Source organism: Erpetoichthys calabaricus, chromosome 14 (genome assembly GCF_900747795.2).
Source record: "Erpetoichthys calabaricus chromosome 14, fErpCal1.3, whole genome shotgun sequence".
Taxonomy (NCBI): domain Eukaryota; kingdom Metazoa; phylum Chordata; class Cladistia; order Polypteriformes; family Polypteridae; genus Erpetoichthys; species Erpetoichthys calabaricus.
Window position 1 is genome coordinate 111,870,716 of NC_041407.2, and position 26,203 is coordinate 111,896,918.

A 26,203-nucleotide genomic window follows, 5' to 3' on the forward strand; every position below is an offset into this window, starting at 1 on the left:
CGGAAGGCTTGAACTGAAACAGACTTTCAGGCCGAGTCCAAGAGGACGGACGAAATCATACAGGTAGGTGCTTGAGCTGCCCCCTGGTCTGTGGGTGGGGTTGGAATGTGCGAGTGTCCCGTCTGGTGCCCCGCACAGGATGCCACCTGCTTGAGACTGCCACGCTGTCCCACCAGTGTATTGCGGTAAAGTGGCACAACCGTAAAGTCAAACCCTTAAGCTCAAAATCACCAACTTCGAAGCGCCGAGCGCTGTGCACTGTGGCCACGCCCCCACCCACGCGTCACCACGGCAGCCGACCCGCGAGCCCCGCCCCTTACGTAACGCAGCTCCGTAGATCACGCCTGTCACGTCATGACGCTGCGTGGCGCGGGCTGTTTGTATTGCTCGAAGTGAGAAGGACGCTGCTGGAGTGCCTCGGAGTGCAATGGTAAGAGTGCGTTGTTTTTTTTTTGCCTACGAATCTTATTAACGGAGACGGACATTTATAACCGAGCGATAGCGGGGAGCGGCCTTTAGAACGTGGAATGGACCGGGAGAACGTGAGGCCTCGGCGTGTCCAGCCTGCGTCCTACCCGTTTTACTGCCCCATGACAGGCACGACGGAGGGACCGCTCAGTGAGAAGCGTCGGCTGCTCGAGCAGACCGTAACGCGCAGTGGCAGTCCTGGAGGTAGCGAGCGGCCGCCTTCAATGAGGGCGAAACGAAACGGAAAATGTAGGCAGAAATGCAAAGGGAAAAAGGCAATGGCGGGCTGGAGGGAGGCTGACTTGAGACCCGGGGCGGGCCGGAGGAGACCCTCATATCGGCCTGTCTCGCCTGGGCTCTGGGGGTCCTCGCTGTCCTGTCACTCCTCCTGCTCCATTTTTCTGTTTTCTGCCTGCCGCCTTTGGTCCTTCCCAGTCACACCTTGTCTGGTGTACCCGTGGATTCAGCTGGTGCTTCTGATGGCCTCCTTCGTGCTGGTGACGGGCGCACTGCCGTTGGTCGTGGGCTTGATGTAACGCTGCCATGCCTGCCAGCTGCCCTTTTGTTGCCCCGTCGTGCTTCACTTGTGCCAGCAGCTGACATTTCACTTTAATCCTCTCGTCTCTTTTTTTGCAGGCTGACAAGGGACCGGCGTTGTTTAACGTCGAAGAGGACTTTGAAGATGAGGTGAGACCAACCCGTGGACCCGGTGGCCCTTCTCGTGTCTCGGCTGTACTGTAGGTGGGCTCTTTATCATTTGGCCATCAGTCCACATCTGCATGACGCTGCACTTTGAAAGAGAAGTGCCAAGTGGTCCTGCGAGATGCTGGTCACAGCTGGGCAGACCGCGTGGAGGACGTGGGCAGGTGGCAGGATTCAGATGGCGGTGCACACCACAGTAGAAACATCTCTTTGGTCTTTAATTGCAGCTTTTGTGAGGCTGAATTTGGGAGAAGAACCCTTTGGTTAGGCTGCCTACAGTGTTTTCTGAAAGTGCCCCTCCCTGGGCTGGCGACGCGGTTTCTGTTGGCATCGTGGAGTGTTTGAGTTGTGCTCCTCTCTGTCCGTTTGTCATACGAGACCTCCTTTGTTAAGCGGGTCACTAGAAGAGCAGCCCCTTGGCCTTGTCGCCAGGCCGCGGTGGCACACATGATGATGGCCCCTTTGAATTGTACACGCTGTGCCAAGGTGCTCCACTTGCAAGTGGCACGTGTGGTAAGAGTGAATCCTTCAAGTTTTAAAAGACAATTTCAAATGAATGAATGAAGGTTTGTGCCTTGGTTGTCATGGCCGACGAGCAGACCAGAGGGTGACCACCGGTGACGTCGCCATCTGTCAATGTCCTCAATCCATAAGGCTGACAGACAGCTGATTTCAGGAGCGTCTCTTTGCTGGTGTGACACGCACGCACACACTCGCACAGGCACATACAGACTTGCGCACACACTCGCTCGCACACACACACGCTTTCGTGCTTCAGTTTTCTTACATTAAATTGGCACCACTTGGCATGCTTGACTGACAGAGAAAACGCGCCGCAAATTTAAAATGGACTTCACGTCCAGAGGTGGCCGGAGAAACAAAGGTGTCAGCGAGGGTACAAGAGGGGCGTCTGGGGGTCTGTAACAGAGGAGGATAATAAATGAGTTCTGAAGGCCGATGCCATCCCAGCATTTCATGGATCCCAGAACAGCTGCAGTGCCTGCCGTGTCACCGTGCCGTGTTTGCGAGGTGTTTAGGTGTCGTGTGGAACACCGTGGTGGTCTGCCTGAGTGGGTGACACACAGAGGTCCCCCCATTCCCAGTTTTCTGTGCACATTTATGACTCGGAACGCTTTCTTTACTGTTGAGAGACCCCTTGTGGTGGCTGTAAGGTTCATAAAGTGACGTTGTCATCACTTGTAGTGTCGCAGATGCCAGTAGTCACCTGTGCAAGGAGCGCGCTGGGCTGCTGTGTGTGTGCTAGGTAAGAACTGGGCACTTGTCACTTGACTCTCCTCAGTGACACAGCCTGTGGTGACCCCTCAGTCTGTGGTTTCCTTTGCTGTTGTAAGCCAGTCATGCGTGTCCTGGTGCAGCACTGCGTGACAGTGGGCCTTAGAGTTGCCAGCGTGGCACTGCCAGTGCCCCCCTCCAGTGTAGTCGCTCCTTTGTGATGTTGGCACGTCATTAGTTCTCCATCTTGTTGTCACCTTTATGACTTCCCTGCCTGTCGTGCCCCTCATTTTTTTTTTTGCTTGTGTTTGTGCCATGGATGCCCCGTCCTGTTGCTGTGGCACTGGACCCCTTTGGCTCTTCGCTGTGCACACATGAACTTTAGAAGGACCTCGCCTAAGTTTGTCTGGAAATCAATGGCACATTTGGGGGTCTTGTCTTGGATTGTGTGCGGAGTTTCGCTCCTCTTTACGATTGTGGCTGTCTGTTTGTCAAATATGACGGCCATTAAAGTGAAATCACAAAGGAGCCGAAGGGTGACTGTCACGCCACTCGGCTGTGCCCCCCAGGTGAGAGCCATTCGCAGACACAGGAGGACTCTGCTGGTCACAGTGTCCCCTCTGATGCCACAACTCGTGGTCTCTCAGAAATGCCCTCTTTCTTTTCATGTCGATCTGAGAGCAAATGCCAATGATAGTCACCCACTTACCCCAATTCAGGGAGCAAAAGCCAGTCCTGGCAGCACCGGGCACAATGCAGGAAAAAGTCTGGATGCGAACCCTTGAATCAACGTGGGAGGGAAACTGGAGGGCAGCAGAAAAGCACAAAGATGAGGAGACCCTGCTAAGGGGCAGCGCTGATCAGCAGGCACTGCTGTGCCACCCAACTTCAGAAGAGATGAGCGAAGTCTGAATTAAACAGCCCGCGTTTCGTAAATGGGCGACATTCCGCCGTCACTTTATTTGATGTTCTGTCGGTTTGTTTTATTGTGTCGATGGTCTCTGACGTCACTGCATGCCAACGTAAATAATGACAGGCTCATCATCGTCCGCCCAAAATGTGAAATTCCAAATGCGCCCTCACATCAAACGGCCGCGCCCCCTGCTGCCAGTACTTGGGGGGGCTCCTACCCCTTAATTCTGTCAGTTTTGCTCTTTTGTATTCATGCTGAGAAGTGAGGGGCACCTAATCACTGAGCCCCCCCGACTCATTTTGGGGTGTTTCACACTCAGCAGGGCTCCGGTCTGACATTACCCATTGTTGGGGGGGGGCTCACGGTTGTCTACACCTCTAGGGGCCTGGTGGACGTCTCGTTCCAAACACTAAAGTCACCCAATAGCCGCCTCCTCTCTTCTCTTTCTGTAAGAAGCCGGTGTGGCGGTGGGCTTTGTGCCCATTAAGCCAGACGAGCTTTTGAGAGGTCAGGTTAAGACTTTGTGCCACTCCTCAAGCTGGCATGATTATAATATGTGCTGCCATCCTAGAGTGGCAGCAAAGAACAAAAGAGAGATACTCGGGGCGCGGGCGACCAATTCAACTTGTAGTTCACCCCCACAGTACCCCCATATACAGACCATCACGCTGCGGCGCTGCCCACCCCACAAATCACAGCACAAGACACTCGACCACATAAATATGACAACAAGGAAAAGAAAAATGTGGTGGGGGTGATGTGCCCAGCTGTCCCTGGTGCTGGCCCGTCAGGTCCACCCCAATGTCTTCATCATAATTCGCCCTGAATTGAACCCGGGTTCACCTGACGCTTACCAATCTCCTCCCCTTTTCCTTATATGGCATCTGCCCCTCGCTCCTTTTTCCCGCCTTCCATTTACATATCGTTGGCTCCTCCCCACCAGGTGCTTCCCTCCCCTTGAGCCATTGGCCGGCCTTACAGATTCAGCCTTTCCACCAATAGCAGGACTGGGGAAGGTGCAAACTCCCAGTGACACACACACCCATTACAACCTGGCCGAGAGTTGGCATTCAAAGGGGTGAGGTCGGGGTCTGTGCGGACCACTTGAGCTCCTCCTTGCCTTAGGGCAGCAGGGCACAGTCAAACTGGAACAGAAGCCCTGGCGTTATTCTTTCTCTCTGCAGCAAGTCTTGTGCTCCAGAAGTTGGCACCTCCTTCAGATGGCTGAATAGTGAAGTGTCCCCCAGCGTGCCTTATGTATGCCAATCCTGCTGACACTTGGCATTGCGTGCCGTGTTGACCCATTTCGTGGCACTGCTGATGTTACCTCCAGAGGCATTGGGCACTCGGTGGTGAGTGATGCCACCACCTTTTTCAGCCTGACTTTGTGTGGCCTTCCACTCCATGGCTGAGCTGCTGTTGCTCCTCAACCCTCGCACTTCACAATCATGGGTGACTTGTGGCCAAGGGGACACCCGATGACAGTTTAAAGTCACCCGTTTCGCTGCCAGTGGAGCTGGTCATTTGGAGGGCAGTCCACATACTTTTGGCCATGTTGTCATGAAGTGGTTTCGCCCCAGTGGGTCGTGTGGCCCACTAGCGAGTCCTCGGACCCTCCTGAAGTATCTGTGGGGCTTTGCTGCTGCCCAGGGGTCCAGTGGGGCGTCATCTTTTATTCCGAAGCCCTTGGATTCCTCCGCTGCTGGAGCTGAACCTTCGCTCGCCCTTCCGCCCAGGTCTGTGATGGCATCCGTGTGTGTGGATTGGCAGCCCTGGGCTTCAGGTTTTAAATCTGTCGTTCTGTGCTGCCATCGTGCGTGTTAAATGTGGGCGGGGCGTTTGGTACGCTGGCACCCACCATCTGCAGGACCGCGTCATGTTCGGTGTGTGCTGCTGTCAGTTGGATTTTTTTTTTCTAACTGGTGGCATGTCATACGCGTCCCCACCAATGAATGGCGCAGTCCTCGCTGGCGTGTGCCAGTCACACTACTGGGACCCCAATATTCTCGGATGCGTTCTCAGATTCTCAGGTGTGTCTGACAGATTAGAGCAGAGAGCGCGTCAACGTCATGACATTCAATGAACTGATGATGATGATCAGTGCCAATGGCCTCCGCTTTGAGCTGCGCTTTGCCTGCCGGGCCCCCTCTGGCTCTCGTTATGATGTGTGGGGGGGGGCCAAGGTGGGACATGAGAGCCGCCGGGGGGCCGCACCAGGGAGGGCTCTGCCGCTTCACTAACGCTGCTTGTCTTCTCCTCCTCCTCCTCAGGCCTTCCTGTCTGCCGTGGTGGAAGTCGAAAGTGAACGTGAGCCACCAAGGCCGGCCATCCAGCTGCTCCGCCAGACGACACGCTGCACACCTCGCCAAACTCAAGAAGTGCAAGGAATGATGCTGCCCGCTGACTGCCAGCGCAGTGCCCGGGCAAAGGAGAATGAGGCGCCTGCTGCCCTCGCCTTTAAAAGCATACGCCATCGAGCAGACGCCGTCACCTGCCAAGCTGCTGCCAAAAAGCCGCGTGTCACCAACTTGAACTCTGAGGCCACACCGCTCCCAAGTCTGCATATGTTGGCAGTGCCACAGTGCAGCCCACTCTTAAGCCAACACATTTCAGTCAAAACTGCCACCAGTGCCGTCCAGGACAGACCAGGAAGGCCCCCACCTTGGCACAGCTCCCAGCTCTTAGAACACTGCCCTCCGCCACCCACCCGTGACTCCAGTATGATGGCACCATGCACACCCACTGCCTCACCTGTTGTCACCAATCACTTAGTGCAGCTGGTGACAGCCACCAGCAGGACACCACCTCCTTCAGTGTGGAGCGCCACACGGGCCAATACAAGGCATTTCCCTGGACCAGCGGGTATGCTGCCCAGACAGGTGAGTGGGCACGGGGTGCAGATTTGGAATCATAAAGGGTGTTGGGTTACATGGCGCCCTGGTCAGTCCAGGGTGGGCCGCATCTGGAGTACGAAATGCACAGAGCAGCACAGGAGGAGGTCCAGGGAAGACCTGACTCAAGTGGGGGGCCGCCCTGACTTTAAAGTCAGCACATGGGCACGCAGTTGGCAACTTGAGGGCAGCTTTCACACAGTGTTAGAAGATGGGCCGGGAGGGAGGACTTGACTGGTGGTCCGCCTTTTTGAGTGGGCGTTCTCGTCACAGCTGGTCTTAAGGGTCTCATTTGTGCCACTTGTCTCCTCTTCTGCAATGCTCTTGTCTTTTAGCTTACTGGCAGAAATCTGGATGAGGTTCTCGTCTGCACTCCTCACACTCCTGTCCATGGTGCCCGGGCAAAGCTGCCACCGCAGGTAAGAAGTGTCCACCTTGGCGCGTGCTGGAGAGTCGAGTGTGCCAGGTGCTGCCACCCACAAGTTTCTGGAGAAGCCTAATTGGCCATTGCCCATGGTGGCGTGATGTCTGCACCGATGCTGAAGCCCCCAGCTCACCCTGCGATGGCACACAATCAGTCAAAATGCCACTTTCAGCTGCCTCTCATGTCCTGCGTGTCCTTGTCGGTTTTTGCCCAGCTGTCCCTTTCCCTCTTTGGCAGGAGACCACTCACCTTCACCCCGTAGACGGCGGTTCTCTCCACACGGCAGCGTGGACGGCTATGAAGGAGGACCTTGGTGCAGAGGAGGGAAGCTCACCCTGCTTTCTGCACACCTACAGTGTCGTCATGGTTCTCCGGAAGGTTTGCTCACTTAATTTGAGGTTGGCTTCTCTGTGGGGCACTGTGCCCATCCTCACTCGCCCTCTTGTTTTCTTGTAGGCTGCTTTGAAACAGTTGCCCAAGAACAAAGTCCCCTGCATGGCCGTCGCAGTGAAATCTCTGAGCCACACGAGTGGCGACGCCAAAGCGGTCTTCAGTGACCCCACAGGTAGGCAGAACACAGTAGTCGTGCTGCTGCCAGGGTGCAATGTGCACAGTGGCTAACCCTGGTGCCCTTTCACTCCTGCTACAGGTGAGATGCTAGGCACCATCCACAGACAGCTTCTGGAGGATAGGCAAGCAGAGCTGAAGGTGGGCACGGTCCTGCTTCTGAAACAGGTGAGTAGGCTGGCATCACTGTAGTATAGCATAGAATAGACCTGTATGCTCATGCCCGCTTTTCTTCCAGGTTGGAGTGTTTTCGCCATCTCATCGAAGTCATTACTTGAACATAACTGCCAACAACTTGCTCAAAATCTACTCTGCTGATGGCACTTGTTGGGTTTCCAGTCAGCAGTCCCAGAATCCTCGGGTAGGTAGCCATCTTGTGTCTTAACCCCAGCCGCTGGTCACATGCCAATGTGTGGCATTCATTTTCTGCTTGTGATTTGTAATGTGTGAGCAGAGCAATTGGGAATCGGAGCCGTGTAGCTCTGCCAGCGTCGGGTGCCCCTCCTTGACCCCTCTGCAGATGCCAGCAGAGGGCTCGTCCACCCGCTGGAGTGACTGGGAGTCGGGTGAGTAGAGCTCAGAGCGCAGCCGCCCGCCGCCTGCTGAGAGTCTGGCCCGTCGATGACTTGAGTTGTCCTCTCTTGACAGATGACCTGGACGGCCTGTTGGGACAGTTGCCCGAGGAGTCGATGACCTTCCAGTGCTAGAGTGGCTGGACGGCCATCTTGAGTGGGACTTTCATTTGTAAAGATTGTGGATGATTGACAGGATCGAGTAAACGGCTCTCGCTGCCCGCTGCTGTCTTGTGGTGTTCATCTTGGAGCCCAAGGGCAAGGACTGGGCAGCAGCGCTCGGGGTCAAGCTGTGGGCTGACCCTGGAGGGCACCAAGGGTGAGGAGTGAGCGGGGGGGTCCTTCTGCTCATCTGTGTAAGTGGAGGGTCAAAGGCACGTGGGCATCCTCGGAGAGCGAGGGCAAGGCCGAATGTTGAGTGGTACTGGCTGGCAGGCAGGTGTGTGTTGGTTTCTGTACTGCTGCCCCCCCGGGCCTGGCCGTCACTGCCGATCGTTTCAGTTGTTTTTGGTGGTCTGTCAACAAGAAGGTGAAGGTCCCGGTGGTCCCTGTTTTTGTTGTCCTCCTGGCCACTGTGAGTCGTGCTGTAGACCCCCGATTGGTCGTCATCGTTTCTCGCCCCCGGGATGCGGACCACCACTGTGGGCCTCTCGCTGCTGCGTTTTCTGAAGGCCTCTTTGGGCCATGTGCCCCTCCTCCCACCGTTTGCGCTTGCTGGCTCGCCTGCTCGCTCACTCCAAGCCCCCCCCACCCCCCCTCCCGCGCCTCTCACACACACACACGCGCACTCTCACACACGGCGCTCTGCACAAGACAGCCTCTACCGCGTCCGCTCTGCCTGCCTGCCCGCCTGTCTGGACTGTACGAGGCACGTGTGGCAGAGCAGCCGGCTTGTGTCTCGCTTGCTGTCACCTCCTGTCCCCATGTCTTCAGCTGGCCGTACGCACACGTCTGGGGGCCGCTTCTCCGGACAGCGGGGACACACGGTGGCGGCTGGCATCTGAGCACGCCGCCTCGTCTCTCTGGCTTTATGGAGGAGGAGGAGAGCCCCGGTGAGGGCAGCCCGCGGGCCCCTGCCATCCAGGTCTTTGCCGACGGCTCCACGCTGCACGGCCTGCGGCACATCTTCGCCTACGGTCCTCTGACAGTGCGCCGCCTCCTCTGGACGCTGGCCTTCCTGGCCTTGCTGGGCCTGCTTCTGGTGGAGAGCGCCGAACGCCTGGCCTACTTCCTGTCGTACCCACACGTCACCAAGGTGGCCGAGGTGGTCTCTGGCAGCCTGGTCTTCCCGGCCGTCACCATCTGCAACCTGAATGGGTTTCGCTTCTCCAAGCTGACCCGCAATGACCTGTACCACGCGGGCGAGCTGCTGGCGCTGCTGGACGTCAACGCCCAGATCCCGGAGCCCCACCTGGTGGAAGCAGAGGTCCTGGCGGTCCTCCGGGAGAAGGCCAACTTCACCAACTACAAGCCGCACCAGTTCAGCATGCGGGAGTTCATCGATCGCGTGGGCCACGACCTCCGGGAGATGCTGCTGTCCTGCCGATTCCGTGGGCAGGAGTGCGGCCCGCGGGACTTCAGAACCGTGAGTCGGCGGGCGACCCTTGGGTCATTTGCTCTTGTTTTACAATTCACACGGGCGTGAGTGTGGGGGGCGCCATTCTTACCCCTGCTGTAATGGCTGCCTTGATGCTGTTGTCCCCCTGTTGAGGAAGGACTTGGGTGCCCACTGTCATTGCTTTGCAGAGTTGTGTGCCCATTACTCCTCCCTCAGTCTGGGTCTCCTGGTTTTTCTCCGATTGCCACAGGTGGTCTGAGGTCTCTGTGCCAGTCTAGCATTGCCATAGCTGATGCCCGTTGAGCAGGAACAGAAGGTTGATGGCTTTGCTGGCACACATTCTGCTGCCCATAGTTTTGCTCCTTCTCTGCCTCTGAAGATGCTTTGCCCCACTGACTTTGTAAGCCTGGCACTTGAAACGCTCGGCGCCAGCTAAGGCTGCTTAAAGTGTCAGTCTGTGTGGTGTGCGGGTCTGCCATGTGGCATAGCCAGACAAGAGGTTGCTGTGGTGGGCATAGACTTTTGTGCGAGTGGAGGCACGCTGACGTGGGTGGCATTTACTCTCCTCCTGAGGATTTGTGACATTGGTGGCAGTAGCTGTGCCGTAAGGTGGACACCTGGTCACCCTTTGTTGCACCTTTGCCCATTGGTTGCCCTCGTGCCCACACTCACCTGCCTGAAGGGCCTTTTCTGGGTGCCTGAGTGGGGTCCATCTTCATGTCATCTCGGGCAGCTTCTCTCACTCGTACTGCATGAGCAGATGTGCGGTTTCCATGACAACGGCCCTCCTCGGCAGGTATGATCGCGGCTGCCATCTGCAATGCCAGTCTTTGCCCTCCTCAAGGGGCTGCCCCAATGGAGATGACTGCAAGGCTCTAGAAACTACAGCGCTGGGTGATGAGTTCTGACCCATCTGCCAGGGCGGTGCCACATGAAAGGCTTAAAGGCAGACTGGAGTGTCACAGGCAATGCTCTCCTTGCTGCCCGCTGTGAATCCCAGACGGCTGCCAAGGCAGTGATAGCTCTGTGCCCCTAGTAGACTGTGCCATTGCTTGTCTGGAGTGCCAGGAGTTTGGTGCCAGGTGCTATTGGGCCTTCGTCTTTCCAGCTCAGCATAGCCACTTGTTTGCTCGTGCCTGCTACCTCCCGTTCGGTGCCCTCATGCCACTTTGCACTAATTCTTTGCCTTGTGTTAGTGTCTTTAAGTAGTCCACTTTGAATTTAGCGCCTCTTATGCAGCAGCGTGTGCACATTACAGGTCGGCCCGTCATACGTGGCACCTTCACCAAACTGGACCATTCATAAAATGCCCACTGGGCTTGCCATGAAAACAGACAACGTGAACGATTCAAATCGGGGTCTCACAGGTGCCTGTACCTTCGGGTGGTGTGGTCTTTTTGTTTGTGCCAGTTGGCGGTGGTGGAGGGTTGCGTGGCCCTGAGCCCTCCGTCTCCCATGGCCTTTTTAAAACCCTTTGAGCTGTTATTGTGTCACCAACTGAGACCCCTGATCATTAGGTGGGGGGCCTGGCTGATTGTTAATCAAGTTACTTTTCAGACGCCTTCATCTTCACGTCCCAAGGCTCCAGTGCACAAACTCTTCGGCAGCCCCTTGAGTGAGCCGTGACCCTGCTCAGTGGTGTGCCTCACGTTCCCAGAATTCCCGTCGGCCTGTTTTGCATACAGCCGGGACAGCTCATGAATATTAATGAGACCCACCAGGCTCGTTTGCACCTGCACGTGGTACAACAAGAAATGGCGGCTCTAAACCTGTGGGCGCCGAGCGCACGGGGAAAGACCTTCAATTGAAAATTGGAACACGCCAGCAAACGGCCGGTTACCCCTGGCATGGGCACGGAACTGTGCTGGTGGCGGTGCTGACTGCAGCCCCTACTGCCAAGGCTGCCACTGCCCCGCATTAACTTGTCCACCGATGTTAAAAGGGCCTTTTCTAGCAGAGGTAAAGTGAGGAGCAAGAAGAAAAGGTGGTGCCGCTTAAAATATCTGCTGCCATGCGTGTGATTTCAATGCCATCTTGATGAAGATCGTGTGTGATAGGTGCCTTTATGAGGGTTGGCAGATCAGAATAAATGACAAGGTGGCTGTCCAGGCATGGCATCTCCCTCCCCTCTGACCGTCAAACAAAGGATGAGGCACCCCAAACTGGCATCATGGGCATCTGCAGTGTGCTGCCCCTCCCCCACTCCCCTCTTTCCTGACAAGTCGCCTGGCGCTGCCAGTTGTGAATATTTCATGTGCCTGCTGAAATTTTAAAGCAATTTGAATTGGGCACTGGCAGAAATGGAGAAGACAGTGACTGTGCCAGCATGGGGACTGAAGGCCACAGCTCAGTGTGGTTGGCTGCCGACAGAAGGTGGGCTCACCTCCTTGGGCCATGAGTGGGCGCTGCAGCCACAGGTTCAAGCAGAGGTGAATCTGGTGGAGCTCCACGCCTCATGGGCGCATTCCCAGTGCCAGTTCTGAGTGCCCACCGAGGAGCTGCCAGCCTTTGAGCGGCTATGGTACACTAAGGGGAGACTCCTCCCCCGCCCTAGCCATCCAGTCCAAATACAGGATGCATGCAGAGGCTGTGCCCATAAGGTGCCCGGTAATTGGAGTCCCAGGCTCCACCCCCATTTCATGTGGAACTTATGTGGAAGCACCGCCCATACATGGTGGGCACCTGCATTGCAGTACTCGGGTGGAGGGCCCAACCCTAAGTGACGTCTCCATAATGGTGAGCAGGTGGCAAACCCAAAAGTAGCCAAGGACCTTCTATGGCGATGCTTACGCTGCAACTGGCACCCAGGCCCAGGTGTCATTTCAGCCCCTTCCAGCAGGGGGCACTTGTGTGGCTGCAGGACTTTAGAGTTGACGGGGATGAGTGCGTTCTGTTCAGCCTGGCAATGAGGCAATGCCTCTCCCCTCCCCAGTGCTTGGCACGGGTGATGGGACAGAGAGGGTCTGCTTGGCCCACGGCAGTGTGATCACAATGCTAAGCTGGCATTTGGGTACTCTCTGTCCCTTTTTAGGCTGTAGTGTGTCCTGGTGGTCTGCGCTTGTTTGATTTCTGAAGTGGCAGCTAACTGGGCAGTGAGCTCTGGATAGAAGCGGCCCACCACGATGTCCCCTGGGTCACCGCCTCCACTCTCCCCGCCCCCTCCCCTTTTCAGGCTTTGTGATGGAGATGGGACCGCCGTGGAGCTCACCTGACCCTCTGGTCACCATGGTAACCATTTCCATAGCACCGGATGCTCAGAAGACGTTTGAGGTGGCGCAGTCCAGCGGCAGGCAGGCTCAGTGACATTGCTGCCGCTCGGTGCCACCTCATGCGTTCCGACGCGGCACTCACTGCTGTGCTTGTCCCTTGTGTGTGGTGGCCGCTGTCCTCTGCAGGTCTCACTGGGCATTAATGTGTTTATGCCATCCCTGCCCTGGCACCATGCGGTGTGTTTCTCTCCTCTCCTTCCTAATTTGGTTCAAGGGCTCCATTTTGCCAATGACCTTGGCTGCTCTGGCATGGTCTCCCCTGCTGCTCTGCTTTGGACCACCAAATGCATGTCCCCAAGATGCTCAAGGTGTTGGCACGCTGCACCCTTCCACATTCCTGTCCCATCTGCCTGTGCCCAGTGTGCTTTGCTATCGAAGATGTTGATGCCAGCTTCCATCAGCAGTGAGCAGAGTGAGTTGGCACTTGCCCTGAGCACTGTATTCTCTAATTCTTCTGCCTAACCGCCAATGGCATGTTCTGCCTCTGCCGTCTGTTGTGGCAAGGATGCCATAGTAGAAGCTGTACCCACTCAGCCACAGTGACTGTAAGGTCCAATACTGGCACCTGGCCTTGGCGCCTACTTGTTGCTGAACGCCTCTTGGCAGCTGGTGTACCCACGTGTCTGAGTTGCCCCTTGTGCCTTTACTGGAGTGTCACTATTAAAAAAGCACCAACCCCCCCAAAGCAGGGCACCAGACAGGTGAAAGGTGGAGTCAGGGCGGCTCAGACTGATTGGCAGATGTGTATACCACGTTTGTCACCTGCTGACATGGGGTAGGTAGGCGCGTCACTTTGCCTGCTTGTCCTGAATGTTTCAGCAGTTTTGTGCCACTAAAGCGCCTTTGCAGTTACCAAGTCACCAGGCTCTGGAAATGGAATGTGTGGGGCATTTTAGACATGGCATTTGCCTGTCTGGCTGCTGCCACATCTTCCCTAAATGCCAGGGCATCCAGACTATGCCTGCATTGACCCCATGTCCAGGTCACCTTCTAGAACACAGACTGGCATGAGTAACACTGCAGACTGCCAAGAGGAGGACAGTACCACTGTGTCTCAGGGCTGGCAGAGATGGGCAGCCGTCATGCTACAGGCCGTCTTCCCAGAAGTCTCCTCTGCCTGTCACTTCTAACAGATGACAATCATGTCAGGGCAGCGTTGCATGAATTCATTTCCTGCGGCACATGGAGAAGGAGCAGTGAGCCCAGAATGCCAATATGGCAGCCTGTGGATTTGGGGGGGTTGAGCAGCAGAGTGCCTGTTGGTGTCTGGGTGTGGGCACTACGCCTGCCAGTTGCCCATGGGCCACAAGGTTTGTGGAATGAGAGCAGAGCAAATGGCAGGCTGCAACCTCTCTGTATTGGCTGGCAGTGCCTACGAGTGTAGATGGTGCCTTTCATTTTCTCATAGCTCAAGTAAAGACAGCAGCAGGCAATGGCCGTCAGTGTGTGGCCTACGGACGGTTGGCTCTCAACTCCAGAAAGGCTAATGACACCCGGACACCAGCGGGCACCGAATTATGAGAACAGGTGGCATGGCGCTTGAGTAAAGCTGCAGAGCCTTGTGTTTCCAGAAAGCTGATTCCGCTCGGCAGCACGGAGAGCAGCAGATTTAAGATGACACCTCCGAGTGACAGGCGATGCCGCTTTCTATTTTGGTGTTTGCCTTTGAGCCGAGTCGAATCTCGGCACTTCGCATCCATGTGTGTGACTTGGGGGCACACGGGCCTGCCAGTGCCACCCTGATGCTCATCATCCTTCTTCCCGGTGACCCAAATGCTTCTGACTGCTGAGCTCCTCGATGCCAGTCTTGGAATGAAGAGAGAACATTCCGCAGCGAGTGGAGATGGAGGCGCCCGTGTCTCATACGAAACCAAAGAGCAAAGGTGGGCTCACCAGCCAGGTTTGCCAGAGTCCGAGACTCGGTGCCCCCAGGTGTCTGTGACAGACTGCTCCTTTCAGCCCTTGCCCTGATCTTTTGTTGCTGAGACCCCGCCTCCCCTCCCTGGCCCCTCCTTTTCCCGCTCCTCGCACCCAATTCACATTCCAGGTCGTTTGTCGCGTCCTGCAGCTCCCTGGATGTGCTGTGACCCCCGGTGGCACATAGTGCTTGGTATTCCACTTGTGCCACGCATACAGAGAAGGGCCATTTTGTGGGTTGTGCAGTGGGGACCAGGTAACGCAGCTTAAACGGCCGAATTCTGGCCAGCGCGGCACCTGCGAAGGACACGGGGCTCACGTCGTCCGATGCCCACTTCTGCGGCCAGCCGGGACATCACTGGGCACTGGGGGGCGCTCAGATGGCCGCTTCAGTGGAGGCCGGCGCCATTCAAGCCCCCTTCCTCCGCGCCGCCTGTCCAGGCCCAGTGTGCTCCCTCTGTTACCATGGCAACGCGGCCAAGCAGCTGCAAAGTGCACAGCCGCGCTTTAGGGACCGGGAAGATTGGATTTGACAGGCAGAGGCGCATCCGTCGCTGCGTCGGCTTGATTGGCACCGTAAATAAATAAGTTAACGAGTGAGAAGGATCTCAGTGAGCCGGCCGTGCCCGGTGACGGGGATTCTCTTCCCGTCAATGCCAGCTCTAATCGCCACTTAGAGAAGCCTGCGCACGTAATGCCCGTGGTGACTGGTAGGAAAAACGCAGAGCCGATCGCCACTTGCTAATGACTCAACGTGCTGCCCTCCGGTTGGTGCCCGTGCTCTGCCCCGGCCCATTACACTGGTACTCCTCCTCTTTAGGTGCCCCTCGTCCGTTCTTCTGTTGACATCCCGCTGCACCCCTCTCTCCTATCCTCTCCCCTTCGCCCCCAACTACTACCCCCCCCCCCCCCCCCCCCCTCCTCCTCCTTCCCCCGGCTGTCTGTCCATTTCTTTGTCATCCCCGCGCTGGTCTTCTCATTTGCATAGCCCTTCCCTCTCGCCCTCTCCTTACCCCGCCCCTCCACTCCGGTTGGTGGACGGCGCGCAGACAGCTGTCTCTTGCAGGGACGGGCCACGCCCGGGCGCGCGCACGTGCCCGCGTCCCCTCCAGTCCGGCGGAGAGCCGCAGCGCGGGCGCGGGAGCGGGATGGAGCGGTGCTGTCGCTGAACGGCTAGGCGGGAGAGCCGCTGATTCGTGCTGCCTGCCGCGTCTTGTCTGTCCTTCGCGGGGCTGTGTCGCATGGGGTCGCCGCCTGGGAGCCCCCGTCGCTTGTCGTCCGAGGTTCCCTTTCGCCGGGCGGGCGCACTTGTGGCTCTCGGACGATCGGCGCTGGAGCTCCTCGCGGCTGGATGTGGGCTCTGCAGTCCGCCTGTGGAGATGCCCTTTCCTGCGCTGGGGTGACGCTCTGGACGGCCATGGCGTTGGAGGGCTCGCAGGGGAACGGAGCCACCGGTAGGCCGCCGTCCCGGCGAAGGGAGAGGCGCGGGAGAGCCCTGACGGTCGCCCTGATCGCCCGGACGCGCATCCACGGGCTTCGGTACGTGTACTCGAGGAACTCGTCGTTCCAGCACCGGGCGCTGTGGCTCCTGGCGTTCTGCACCTCTCTGGGCTGCCTGCTCTCCTGGTCCTCCAACCGCTTCTTGTATCTGCTCTCCTTCCCCACTCACACCAAGTTCCACATGGAGTGGGCCAAAGAGCTGGCCTTCCCCGCCGTCACCATCTGCAACAACAACCCGGTGCGCTTCTCCAAGATGACCAAGAGCGACTTGTACTTCGCCGGCCACTGGCTGGGGCTGCTGCTGGCCAACAGGACCGCCCGGCCCATCGTGCTGGAGCTGCTGTACGACGAGCGGCAGCAGTGGTTCGAGAGGCTCTCGGATTTCAGGCTCTTTCTGCCCCCCCGGAACTTCGAGGGCACCAGTTTGGAGTTCCTGGACCGACTGGGCCACCAGCTGGACGACATGCTGCTCTCCTGTAAATACCGGGGCGAGGCGTGCGGCCCTCACAACTTCTCCTCCGTGAGTTTGCGTCTTGGCTTTCTGGGTTGGGGGGCTGGCATTGTGGCGTTTTCCTCTGTAATGGCCTGGCTGGTCTCTGTGCTGACCCCATTGCTGGGGTCTCGCCCTTTAGTAGTGTGTGAACTCCTAGTCTTACCGGACCCCCGGGGTAGTGCGACTGTGGCTGGCGTGATGTCACTTTGTGCTTTTTGGTGTAACTGGCTGTGGCTCAGCCATTGGCCGGTTGTTTTGGGGGTCCCGTGTGCGGCTCAGCGTACTCAACCTTTGGCATTCCGAGGCTGCCCGTCTCGCCAGGCCTGCTTGGTGTGGTGTAGTCGCTAGGATCACCGGTTGCCCTGCCTCATGTGCCACAGAGCGGCTCCTCGGACCCGCACCTGTGGAATCGGCTGCGGCCCCCTGTGAAGCGAATGCGACAAACTGTTCATCGATTTCTGTAGTGAGACGGGGGGCAGGGGGTGGGCAGTGCGAATGGGCCATACAGCTGGTAAGTGACCTCGTGCTTCAGTTCTGGTGGCCCTCTGTGGCTCTCCGAGGCCACCACAGCAGCCCTGTCATGTCGGCTCTGAAGCAGCAGCAGGGGGCCAGGGGGGCTGACGGGACCACAGGTTGTGTGTCCTCCTTGGCATTTTGTACTGTCAGGTGCCACAGGTGGACCTGTTGTGCTCTGCTCATCTGTCCACTGGCACCTTGACAGGGTCCTTCCAGAGGTGGGGTGCCCTCTTGTGTGCTGCTCCTGGCATTGGTCACGTGCCACTTTACCGTTTTGTGTGATTATCACCTCGTCTGCGGGTTTAAGTGCTCACTGAGCTGGGCATCCAAAATGGCACGTCCTCCCCGCCGTGGCCGCCCTGCAGAGGGGCTCGTTTAAATTGCCCTCTTTGGGCTTTTCGCCGTCCCGCGGAGGTCTTTGCTGAAGTCTGCAGGAGGCTGGAGATGACTTCAGCCCACCGAGTGCCCTCCCAGGGACGCAGACAGTGCCACTGCCAGATGTCTGATGGCCTCAGGCTGGCAGTTCCAGGAATATCCTGAGCACTGGATGTGTGCGCTCGTGTGCCTTGGCGCGTTTTCCAGCTCATCGAGTGACGATTGGGGACAGTGCCTCAAGCCCGTGGGTGGAAGAGAAGCTGCAACTCGATGTCTCACCTAGCACTTCCAGGCGTGGCATTAATGAGGGGGCTCAGTGCTCCCCACCCTACAAGTGCGGCTCCTCTGTCTCCATTTTAGAGTTTGAGATGTGCCAGCTGGGCCTTTGCTTTTGTGATGGGCTGGCATCCCACCCAGGGGTGACTCCGCCCCCCTTGACCCTGCCCTGGGCTCTGCGGCCCACCTAATGTGGACATGGAGGTCTTACTTTGAGATTGACGATAGAGTGCCCACCTGTGCCAGGACCGTTGCCTGCTTTGTCTCCATGTCATTTCTTGTGAAGGACGATGATGAGGCCACTAGTGTTGGTCGTCGCCAGCCATTAGGGACGTCACGGTCACTGACTGGTTGCCTCCATGTCACCAGTCCGATGGCCTCAGGCTTCTTCTCTCTCTGTGCCGTTTCTAAGTGTTGATGTTAGTTGTTTGGATTTTATCGGTTTGCTACGCCACGGACCACCGAGGAAGGTGAGTGGGCATTATGGGTGACGTAGCTGTGTAGAAGATGAGACGTGTGACAAACGCGAGGAGACCACGTAGTGCGTCGGGCTAATAGCGATGATCGGAGACGGCCACAGAGCTCTCCTCCGTGACTCGGGGGCCCACATCTTTGGCCAGGTTGGGGTGGGCAACCCCCTCACTATTGGTGTGCCTGCCTGCTTCAATTAGTTCTGTGTGTCCACTCGTCCACAGACACGCACAGTCAAGGACAGGACGGTGGCACTGGCACTCGTTCCGCCTAACAGACTGTCAATCCTCCCCCTAAACCCCCAACCACCCCACGGCGAGACAGTTTCGTTTCTAAGGATCTGCCCATGTGAGCGTCTTGAAGTTCTCGGTGGCCATCCTTGTGCTTCACAGGACCAGCTGGCAGTGCCTGACTGTTCTCCGTGAAAACTGGCATGGTGCCCATTCAGTGACCGGTCACCCAGTGCCACACTCACTGTGTGAACTGCTCCTTCCGTTTCTGGGGTCTCTGCTGGGCAGTGACGGTGACCCTGTAGGTGTGACAGAAAAGAAGGCAAGAGACGTGGGCCTCGTCTAACTGGGGCAGTCATCTCTGCCCGGGCATCCCGGGCGTTTCAACGCTCCTGCACTTCGTTATGGCTGCCCTGTTGCCTTGGCCAGTGGTGACCAAGTCTCTGCTCAGTGCCTGCTTTCTCATGACCCATCCTACCAGCTGGCAGCCTCTCTGAGCTCCTGGTGGCCTTGCCTCCCCGTGCCTATTGCTGTTCTGCCCCTTTCCTGCCAGTCTGTCCAGTCCCTTGGTGTCTTCCCTTCTGTTTTGCTCAGCGTTGCTCAGTCAGCCCACCTGCCTGGGGCCGCGCACATTACGCTCGCCATTTTGTCAGATGCCCTGTTGCCCACCGTATTGTTGGCTTTCTGTTTGGGGTGCTGTGTGGGTGCTAAGATGCCATTTTGAAGGAGGCCCGCTGCCACTGTCACTCGCATGTCACTTTGTGTATTTGTCTGCACTTATCGAAGTTGGATGGCGTCCCCTTCTCAGTTCAGGGGGTTATAGTGGGCTGCCTGCCCACCTGCAGAGGGCGCCGTTGGATTCATTTTCCTGTGGGAAGGGTGGGGTGCCAGTGGGCAGTGAATGTGTGGGCCACTGTGTCAGCTGAGGCCCCCTGGGTAGCCTTCTCTTGTGTGTGCCTGGGGTCTCCCAAGGCAGGTGCCCACGAGGACTGCCAGGCCAGTTATTGAGAGTGCAGAGACGGGTGAAGAATGGCTGGCGACCCGCCGTGACTTACAGGTTGGGGACAGCGAGGTGGTGCTCAAGGCTTTAGTCACCGCCTGCCGTGTCCTGTCACGAGGAGCCGGGACAGCGTGAGGGGTGAGTGCGAACTTGGGTGGCACAGGCCGGTGGGCAGGGACTTGGTCAGTCAGCTCTAAAGCTGACAGTGGCAAGGCAAGTCGAGCGTCTCAACTGAAACAAAAGCCGAAACGTGAGAGGACGCCTGGCATTTAGAAGGAGAAAAGTCCACAAGAGACGTAAAGCCGATGTGACGAGCCCGAATCCTTCAGGCTGGCATCAGTGGGGTCTGCTGTGAGGCTCCACAAATGAAAACAACCCAGCAATGCCCATTCGGCAAGAACAAAGAGTGAGACCTGTGGAGGTCTCATAGTGGGCAACTGCCAGCTCAGAGCTGTGCCCTCCGTTGGTGACTGACTGGGCGTGTCGCGTGTTACAGAGTTAAAGGGGACGCCACGTCAACATCCCTGTTGGCAGACATTCAGAGTCCAACTCCTCCAAACTCTCCCTGCCCTTCATCTGGTGCTGCATTTCACGAGATGCCAGTCAAGCCACACTGGAGCAGTGGGCACTTATGAATTGATGGTTGAATACTGGAGAACACGGCCTTGATGCCAGCTTTGCCACAATTGGTGCACATGCACATGTGGTGCTCTGTGCCAGTGGGGTGTGCTCAGCTGTTAAACTGTTCAGAATGTGTGCCCACGCCAGATGGTATGATCACCTGGCCAGTCCTAATGTTCCTTACATGGCGCCTTTGAGCAGCAGCAGCAGCATTTGCCAATCCACAGCCATTCCTTCATTCTTTTGTTCCCCTTGTGTGCTGCGGTGTACAGGACCTGTCATGGCAGCACTGGGCACAGGGTGGGTTAGGGTGATGCCAGGCCATTGCAGAGCTTTGGTGTTCATTTTAGAATTGCCAGTCTGCTTGCCTTCCTGGTGGGCATTACTTACAGGAAAGTGACACGGCCTGCATTGAAAGTCCACCCTTGGATGGCAGCAATATGCCACCCGTTTCACTCTCAAACTAATGATGAGGGAGCTCAGTGAAAGCCACTAACCAACTTGGGGCCACCACAGCCAGCCCCGGCAGCACTGGCACAAGGCAGAAGCCCAGCATGGGCTGTGTGCCAGTTCAGAGTTGCCACGTAGAGATGTGGGACGATGACGACACACCGGCGAGTTTGCACCCAGGGCCACAATGCCACCTTACAAACTCCTCAGTAGAGTGAAACTTTACAGCTACAAGAAAAGCCAAGGGTGAGTGCCCAGTCCTTGTGGGCAGTGCATCCACTGCCAGCTGAGCCCTCAGTCAGGATTTGAACCTCACAGGCTCACCCAGACGACAGTCAGCATTGATGCCAGCATCTGCCACTTGCTGACAGTCCATCTAACTGATGGGTGACGAGGTCAGGTCAGACCGGGGGGATTGAGCCCCAGACACCCACCCACCACCTGCTCACAAAACTGGACATCAGGGTGGATGTGGTACTGGGCACACTGGCACCTTTCAGCCAGCAGCCACATCTGCCCTGTGGTCTGAGTGCCAGTGCAGTCAAACTCTCAATGACTGTCACACCTGCCACATATCAGACCCACCGGGCCCCACAAAGACCCCAAAGTATGCCCAGTCCTAAACTCAAAGACAGGCTATGGGAGAGGGGAGCTGCCAAAGCCCCCCGGCCCTGACCCTCATAATAATAACAAACGAAAGGCAAAACATGAAAAGCGGCAAGTCAGAGTCAGAATGCCAAGGGCAATGGGCACCCAGAACGGCAGGCCGAGGGGTCCATATGTGGGATGGATGAACATGGGAACAGCCAAATTGGTGCAAGCCAAAACCAGGGGGAGTGGCGTGGCGAGGGGCATGGTGAGGGGCAGTGAGGCGAGCGGCGGGGCGAGGGGCTGTTTGCAGGAGTTCATTGTTGCAGTTTGGAAGTTGGTGCCACGTTTTGGTGGTTTTATTCACCATATTCTTGTATTCATGCCAGCCACTGGCACTTTGGGCAGCGTCTGCTGTTTTACATAAAGGTGACTTGACTTGGCTTAAGACCACCCGAGGGCCTTTGATTTGATTTGACATTTCTAGTGGGGGTCACCTTCAGCCCACCTACTGCTGTGGTCTTGAGATCTTGTACAGTGTGCTCCTTGCTCCACCTGCAGACATACATTGGCAGGCCCTGTGTGCCCGACTGGCCATGGCAGCTGCTGGATGTCACTCCTGGGCACTGTAAGATGGCACCGACAGAGCTGAATTTCTTTTGACTTCTTCTTAGTGTCATGTTGTGCCATGGCGGAAATTCAGAGATGCCTGTGTATGGCATGGGCACGGTGCTGAAGTTGAATTGTACGCCATTGGTACCTCACCCAGGGTTGTTATAGCGCCTTTCACAGGTAGACTGAGGAGCAGGTGACTGCATTCTAAGGCCCTAGCTCGTCCTGGCATGCTGTGCCACTCACCCTGTCAGCAAGTTGAGGGGCCATGGCAGACATCACCGCTGTCCTCATCTCCTTGGGGCCTTCATGATTCTCTGCTCTACATCTATGTTATTTGGAGTGCCCATTACTGGCGCTCGCTTCAGCTTCACTGGCAGAATGGGCTGCAGGGGGCACCTCTGTCTTTGTACCTGAGTCCAAGTTACGATGTGTTGGCTTACCAGTCAGTCACTAGGCAGCGTGCCACTCAGTGTGGCTGAGAGTGTTGGCTTGAGGTTGGGTGCCCAGGTGCATTTGAGCTGCTGCCAGTCCAGGTCGTGACATTATGTAGGCCAGCTGGCTTCTCTTGGCACTGGCGGGTGTGGGCACTTTGTCCTCTTTTTGTCGTCTTCTGTGTTCACCCATCAAAGTCCTTGGCAGCCCCATTGCTTTTGTTGCTGACGTCAGGTGGCTTCTAGGCTTTGTTTGTTTGTGCCCTGAATGAAGTGCCTTGGGACTCTGTGCCATCTGCACCCAACGTGATTGGAGAGCGAGTCCTGTGGGGGGCCGCTGGCCATGCACAGCAGAGGCTTGGCATTGGAGTGGCACCTGTTGTGCGCCAGAAGCCTGTCGGTCTGGTCATCTCATTCAGTGCTCAGCATGCCCCTTGGCCTCCCTGGCACTGACCACTCTGCCTGTGTGTCCCCTCCAGGTGTTCACAAGATACGGCAAGTGCTATGTCTTCAACTCGGGCCAAGATGGCCAGGCTCTCCACACGACGGTGAAGGGTGGCACAGGCAACGGCCTGGAGATCATGCTGGACATTCAGCAGGATGAGTACCTCCCAGTGTGGGGGGAGACTGGTAAGTGGCAGGGGCGGGCAGTGGGTGCCAGGGTCGGGTTTGACCACACAGACTATGTCCAAGTCCCCGTCCCCGAGCTTCAGGTGACCGCCGTGCCTCCTGTCCAGGTGCTGGCCTGGTGTCAGGCGGGTGGGTGTTGAGCCCCTCAGTCAGCTGAGCGTAACGGCTTGGGGTCTGCATGTGTGTGTCGCCTCAGTGCCACGCTTCTCTGGTTATTAATGTGCCAGGGATGATGGAGGAGGACGAGACACGGCCGTGGCAGAGTGTGCAGCCGCCCGGTCCTCTGCCTCACTAGCGGTCTGGCGCGGGCTCTGCTGTCGGGCCCAGAGTGTAAAACGTGCCATCTGTCTGCAGGTCACATGGGCACAGACACCCACACGTGCGCCCCTTCTGTCAGCTCTCACCGCATGTACTTTTGGGGGGTCCTTGTACTGAGGCACTGAATCGGGGGCTCATCACGTGTGGCTTTCTTAACTGGAGGGGTGGGCACAGTGGCGTGGATGGCCACGTCCAGAAGCTCAATGCCACTCCCATTCCCAGTGTCACCACCAGGAGAACACAAAGGGACGCCCACTGAGGGCATGCAGCGGAGCAGTGAAGCATTGTGGGTCACAGTGTGCATGTCAGATGTCCTTTCAGTGGCCCGAGTGTCCCTTGCTGAATCCTCTGCTTGTCTTTCTTTCCTCGTCTGCAGAAGACACGACGTTTGAAGCGGGCGTCAGGGTGCAGATTCACAGCCAGGCGGAGCCCCCCTTTGTGCATGAGCTGGGCTTTGGGGTCGCCCCGGGCTTTCAGACATTTGTGTCCACACAGGAGCAAAGGGTGCGTATGCCAGTCGAGGCTGGGGCAGCTGCCCGTGTTGTCTCTGGGCCGTGGGGGTCGATTCACCCGCACCTGCCTGCTGTGCCAATGCTGATTGCTTGGCGTGTATCTGTGTCCTTGGTCCGATTCCTTGCCCTTGCGTGATGGCACTCACTGCCATACATCGAGTCTGACCCTGCCTTGGTCTCCCCACAGCTCACCTATCTGCCCCCGCCATGGGGTGACTGCCAGTTGGCAACGTCGGACTCTGACTTCTTCAGCGTCTACAGCATCACAGCCTGCAGGATCGACTGTGAAACCCGATACCTCGTTGAGAACTGCAACTGCAGGATGGTGCACATGCCAGGTTGGTGCCACATCCTGCTTATGGGCTCTTTGCCAGGTATCTCCTGCCCAAGGCACTGGGGTCTCATTGCACGTCTCTCTCGCCCACAGGAAATGCTGACTTCTGCACCCCAGAGCAGTACAAGGAGTGCGCCGAGCCGACTCTGGGTGAGTGTGGCGCTGTGGGGGGCTTCGTGCGACATGCCACGAGTGACCCAATTAAGGTCTGGTTAACAAGGGGGGGGGGGGGGGGGGCTTCACGGTTTCCATCCTGAATGCCCTTCCCTGGGCGTCCTCCGCCGTCCTGCTGGAGTGACGCGCTCGCAGCCGTCTGGTGGTCCCCACTAGAGGGGCTCGGACCAATGGCCAGTCGCCGGTGCCCTCCTTTTATGTGACATTCTGGCGCCAGCTGCTGCACGCCGTGGCCCCACCTCAGTGGTAGCCGCTGGTCTCCCACCTTCATCCCTGCCCACTTTACTCTGCGACTTTGCCCCCACTCGTGTTGCCTAAAGCTGGCTGATAGGCGAGGCTGCCAGCTGCTGGCTGACTGACTCTGCCGCGCCAAGCATCAAGTGAACGTCTGCCCGTTTCCATGGTTGCATCTGTAATGATCGTTCTGCCTAAACTTTCCGCTCACGTCTCGGCGGCTCGTCGTATGAAGGGGAGCAGCAGGATTCTGGGAATTAAAATCAGCGCCTCGCCGGGCCTTATTGTGTTAGTGAATTGGGGGGGGGTGGCAGGCAGTGCCAAGCTCACTGGCACCTCTGCCTTGTCTGTTGTCAGTCATGCTGGCAGAGAAGGATGGCAACTACTGCGTGTGCAGGACCCCGTGCAACCTGACCAGGTACAACAAGGAGCTGTCCATGGTGAAGATCCCCAGCAAGACCTCGGCCAGGTACCTGGAGAAGAAGTTCAACAAGTCGGAGAAGTACATCACGTGAGTACCGGGCCACGCCTGAAAGGCGCTATAGCAGAAGAGTTCCTGGTTTTGCTTGTTATGCTCACCCTGGGCGTTGTCTCTGCCCACATAGTGACAACATCCTGGTCCTGGACGTTTTCTTTGAGGCCCTCAACTACGAAACCATCGAGCAGAAGAAGGCCTACGAGGTGGCAGGCCTGCTTGGTAAGTTGTGCCCTCTGCCGGCATCTGTTTATTACGCCTCTGCTCTCGACCACGCTGCCAGTGCTCTCTCCCTTCACGTGGCATCGGCCTGTGTTGGCATGGTCTGATGTGGTCAGTTGCTGCATGCCCCCCAGTTTTGCCATATGTTTGTGTATTCCAGTGGCACTCGGCTGGCATGAACCTGAAGTTCTAAATGGGCTGTAATGCACTCTTCGGCCACTAGGTGGTGCCCATCTGCTTTGTGCTCCTTTGCTCTGTTTCACACATGGTCGGCCTGGCACTGCCACAGCAGGAGTGCCCAAGCAGAAACTGTTCTGGGTGTTTTTAGTGTTTCTTGGCGTGCCCATCATGAGTGTGGCCTGTGTATCTTACAGGTGACATCGGTGGGCAGATGGGCCTGTTTGTGGGTGCCAGCATCCTGACCATCCTGGAGCTCTTTGACTACATGTACGAGGTCAGTGCAGCGGTTCTGTGCCAGGCGCCCAGCCAGTCGTCTCCCGCTCACCCTGCTGTCTCTTCATTGGTTGTGCTTGTGTCTCCTTGCCAGGTGCTGAAGGAGCGCTTGCTGGACTTCCTGAATAAGGAGGAGGAGGAGGCCAACCGGGACGAGAACGTGGTAAGGAGTGTGCCCGTCTGGGCCCAGTGCTCTGATGCCAGCGCCGGCGTAATGTTGTACATCTTTCTCTTGTTACTTCAGGGCCCTTGTGACCCCCTGCCAAACCACTCGGAGACCATCAGCCACACAGTCAGCGTTCCACTGCAGACCACGCTGGGTACTTTGGAGGAAATCGCCTGCTGATGGTGCCAGGCTGGCAGACGCCGAAGGAAGAGACTGGCACTTTGCACTGTGACCCACTCTGGGAGAGACTCACCCGTTCGTGGACACCGGATGGCTCCGATGCCGTCCTCTCGAAGTGTCGCCCGCCGCAGCGGCAGGGGGCGCTCTTGCATGTCCCTCCTTTGGACACTTTTCTATGATGAGGTCGGGGCGGCGCACGCTGGGCTGCCGTCGTGTCCGACTTTTCAGGTCCGTCTCGTTTGTTGACCGAACCCGCCACCATCCACGTGCACCCTGCACAGACGAAGAGGCCGGTGCTGGTCCGGTGGTCAGTCCGCTCGTGCCCACCGTGCGCGCGCGCGCAGCCCTTCCGCGGGCGTCTTTTTTTTTTTTCTTTTTCTTCCCTCTCCTGTTGCGCAAGAAGTGCGCGCGCTCGTCAGAGGGCG

At 57.3% G+C, this 26,203-nt stretch overlaps 2 protein-coding genes across 4 annotated transcripts; both read left to right on the plus strand.

The window, feature by feature from the left end:
* The first annotated feature begins 339 nt into the window (after positions 1-339).
* On the plus strand, positions 340-8,011 carry hrob (homologous recombination factor with OB-fold). Of its 2 annotated transcripts, XM_028819475.2 has the most exons (10): positions 340-430; positions 1,105-1,155; positions 5,587-6,195; positions 6,543-6,626; positions 6,869-7,009; positions 7,088-7,196; positions 7,281-7,366; positions 7,437-7,559; positions 7,653-7,764; positions 7,847-8,011. In XM_028819475.2, exons 1-10 carry the CDS (start codon positions 428-430, stop codon positions 7,903-7,905), a joined length of 1,377 nt encoding a protein of 458 aa, XP_028675308.1. In that variant the 5' UTR covers positions 340-427; the 3' UTR covers positions 7,906-8,011. The 2 variants fall into 2 exon arrangements, with proteins under 2 accessions (XP_028675308.1, XP_051774980.1); XM_051919020.1 differs by lacking the exon at positions 6,869-7,009.
* A 556-nt stretch (positions 8,012-8,567) lies between these two features.
* On the plus strand, positions 8,568-26,180 carry asic2 (acid-sensing (proton-gated) ion channel 2). 2 transcript variants are annotated; one of them, XM_028819472.2, is made up of 10 exons: positions 8,568-9,355; positions 22,560-22,710; positions 23,405-23,532; positions 23,728-23,878; positions 23,968-24,024; positions 24,640-24,793; positions 24,888-24,979; positions 25,354-25,433; positions 25,527-25,595; positions 25,677-26,180. In XM_028819472.2, exons 1-10 carry the CDS (start codon positions 8,801-8,803, stop codon positions 25,776-25,778), a joined length of 1,539 nt encoding a protein of 512 aa, XP_028675305.1. In that variant the 5' UTR covers positions 8,568-8,800; the 3' UTR covers positions 25,779-26,180. The 2 variants fall into 2 exon arrangements, with proteins under 2 accessions (XP_028675305.1, XP_028675304.1); XM_028819471.2 differs by lacking the exon at positions 8,568-9,355 and adding an exon at positions 15,618-16,534.
* Positions 26,181-26,203: the final 23 nt, after the last annotated feature.

Excerpts from the sequence above, each read along its gene's own strand:
- asic2 (XM_028819471.2), top strand. The coding sequence starts at position 15,866 with ATGTGGGCTCTGCAGTCCGCCTGTGGAGATGCCCTTTCCTGCGCTGGG. Across the intron at positions 23,533-23,727 it reads TGTCCACACAGGAGCAAAGG|CTCACCTATCTGCCCCCGCC; the intron begins GTGCGTATGCCA and ends GTCTCCCCACAG. Across the intron at positions 24,794-24,887 it reads AAGTCGGAGAAGTACATCAC|TGACAACATCCTGGTCCTGG; the intron begins GTGAGTACCGGG and ends CTGCCCACATAG.
- hrob (XM_028819475.2), top strand. Across the intron at positions 6,196-6,542 it reads CGGGTATGCTGCCCAGACAG|CTTACTGGCAGAAATCTGGA; the intron begins GTGAGTGGGCAC and ends CTTGTCTTTTAG. Across the intron at positions 7,010-7,087 it reads TCGTCATGGTTCTCCGGAAG|GCTGCTTTGAAACAGTTGCC; the intron begins GTTTGCTCACTT and ends GTTTTCTTGTAG.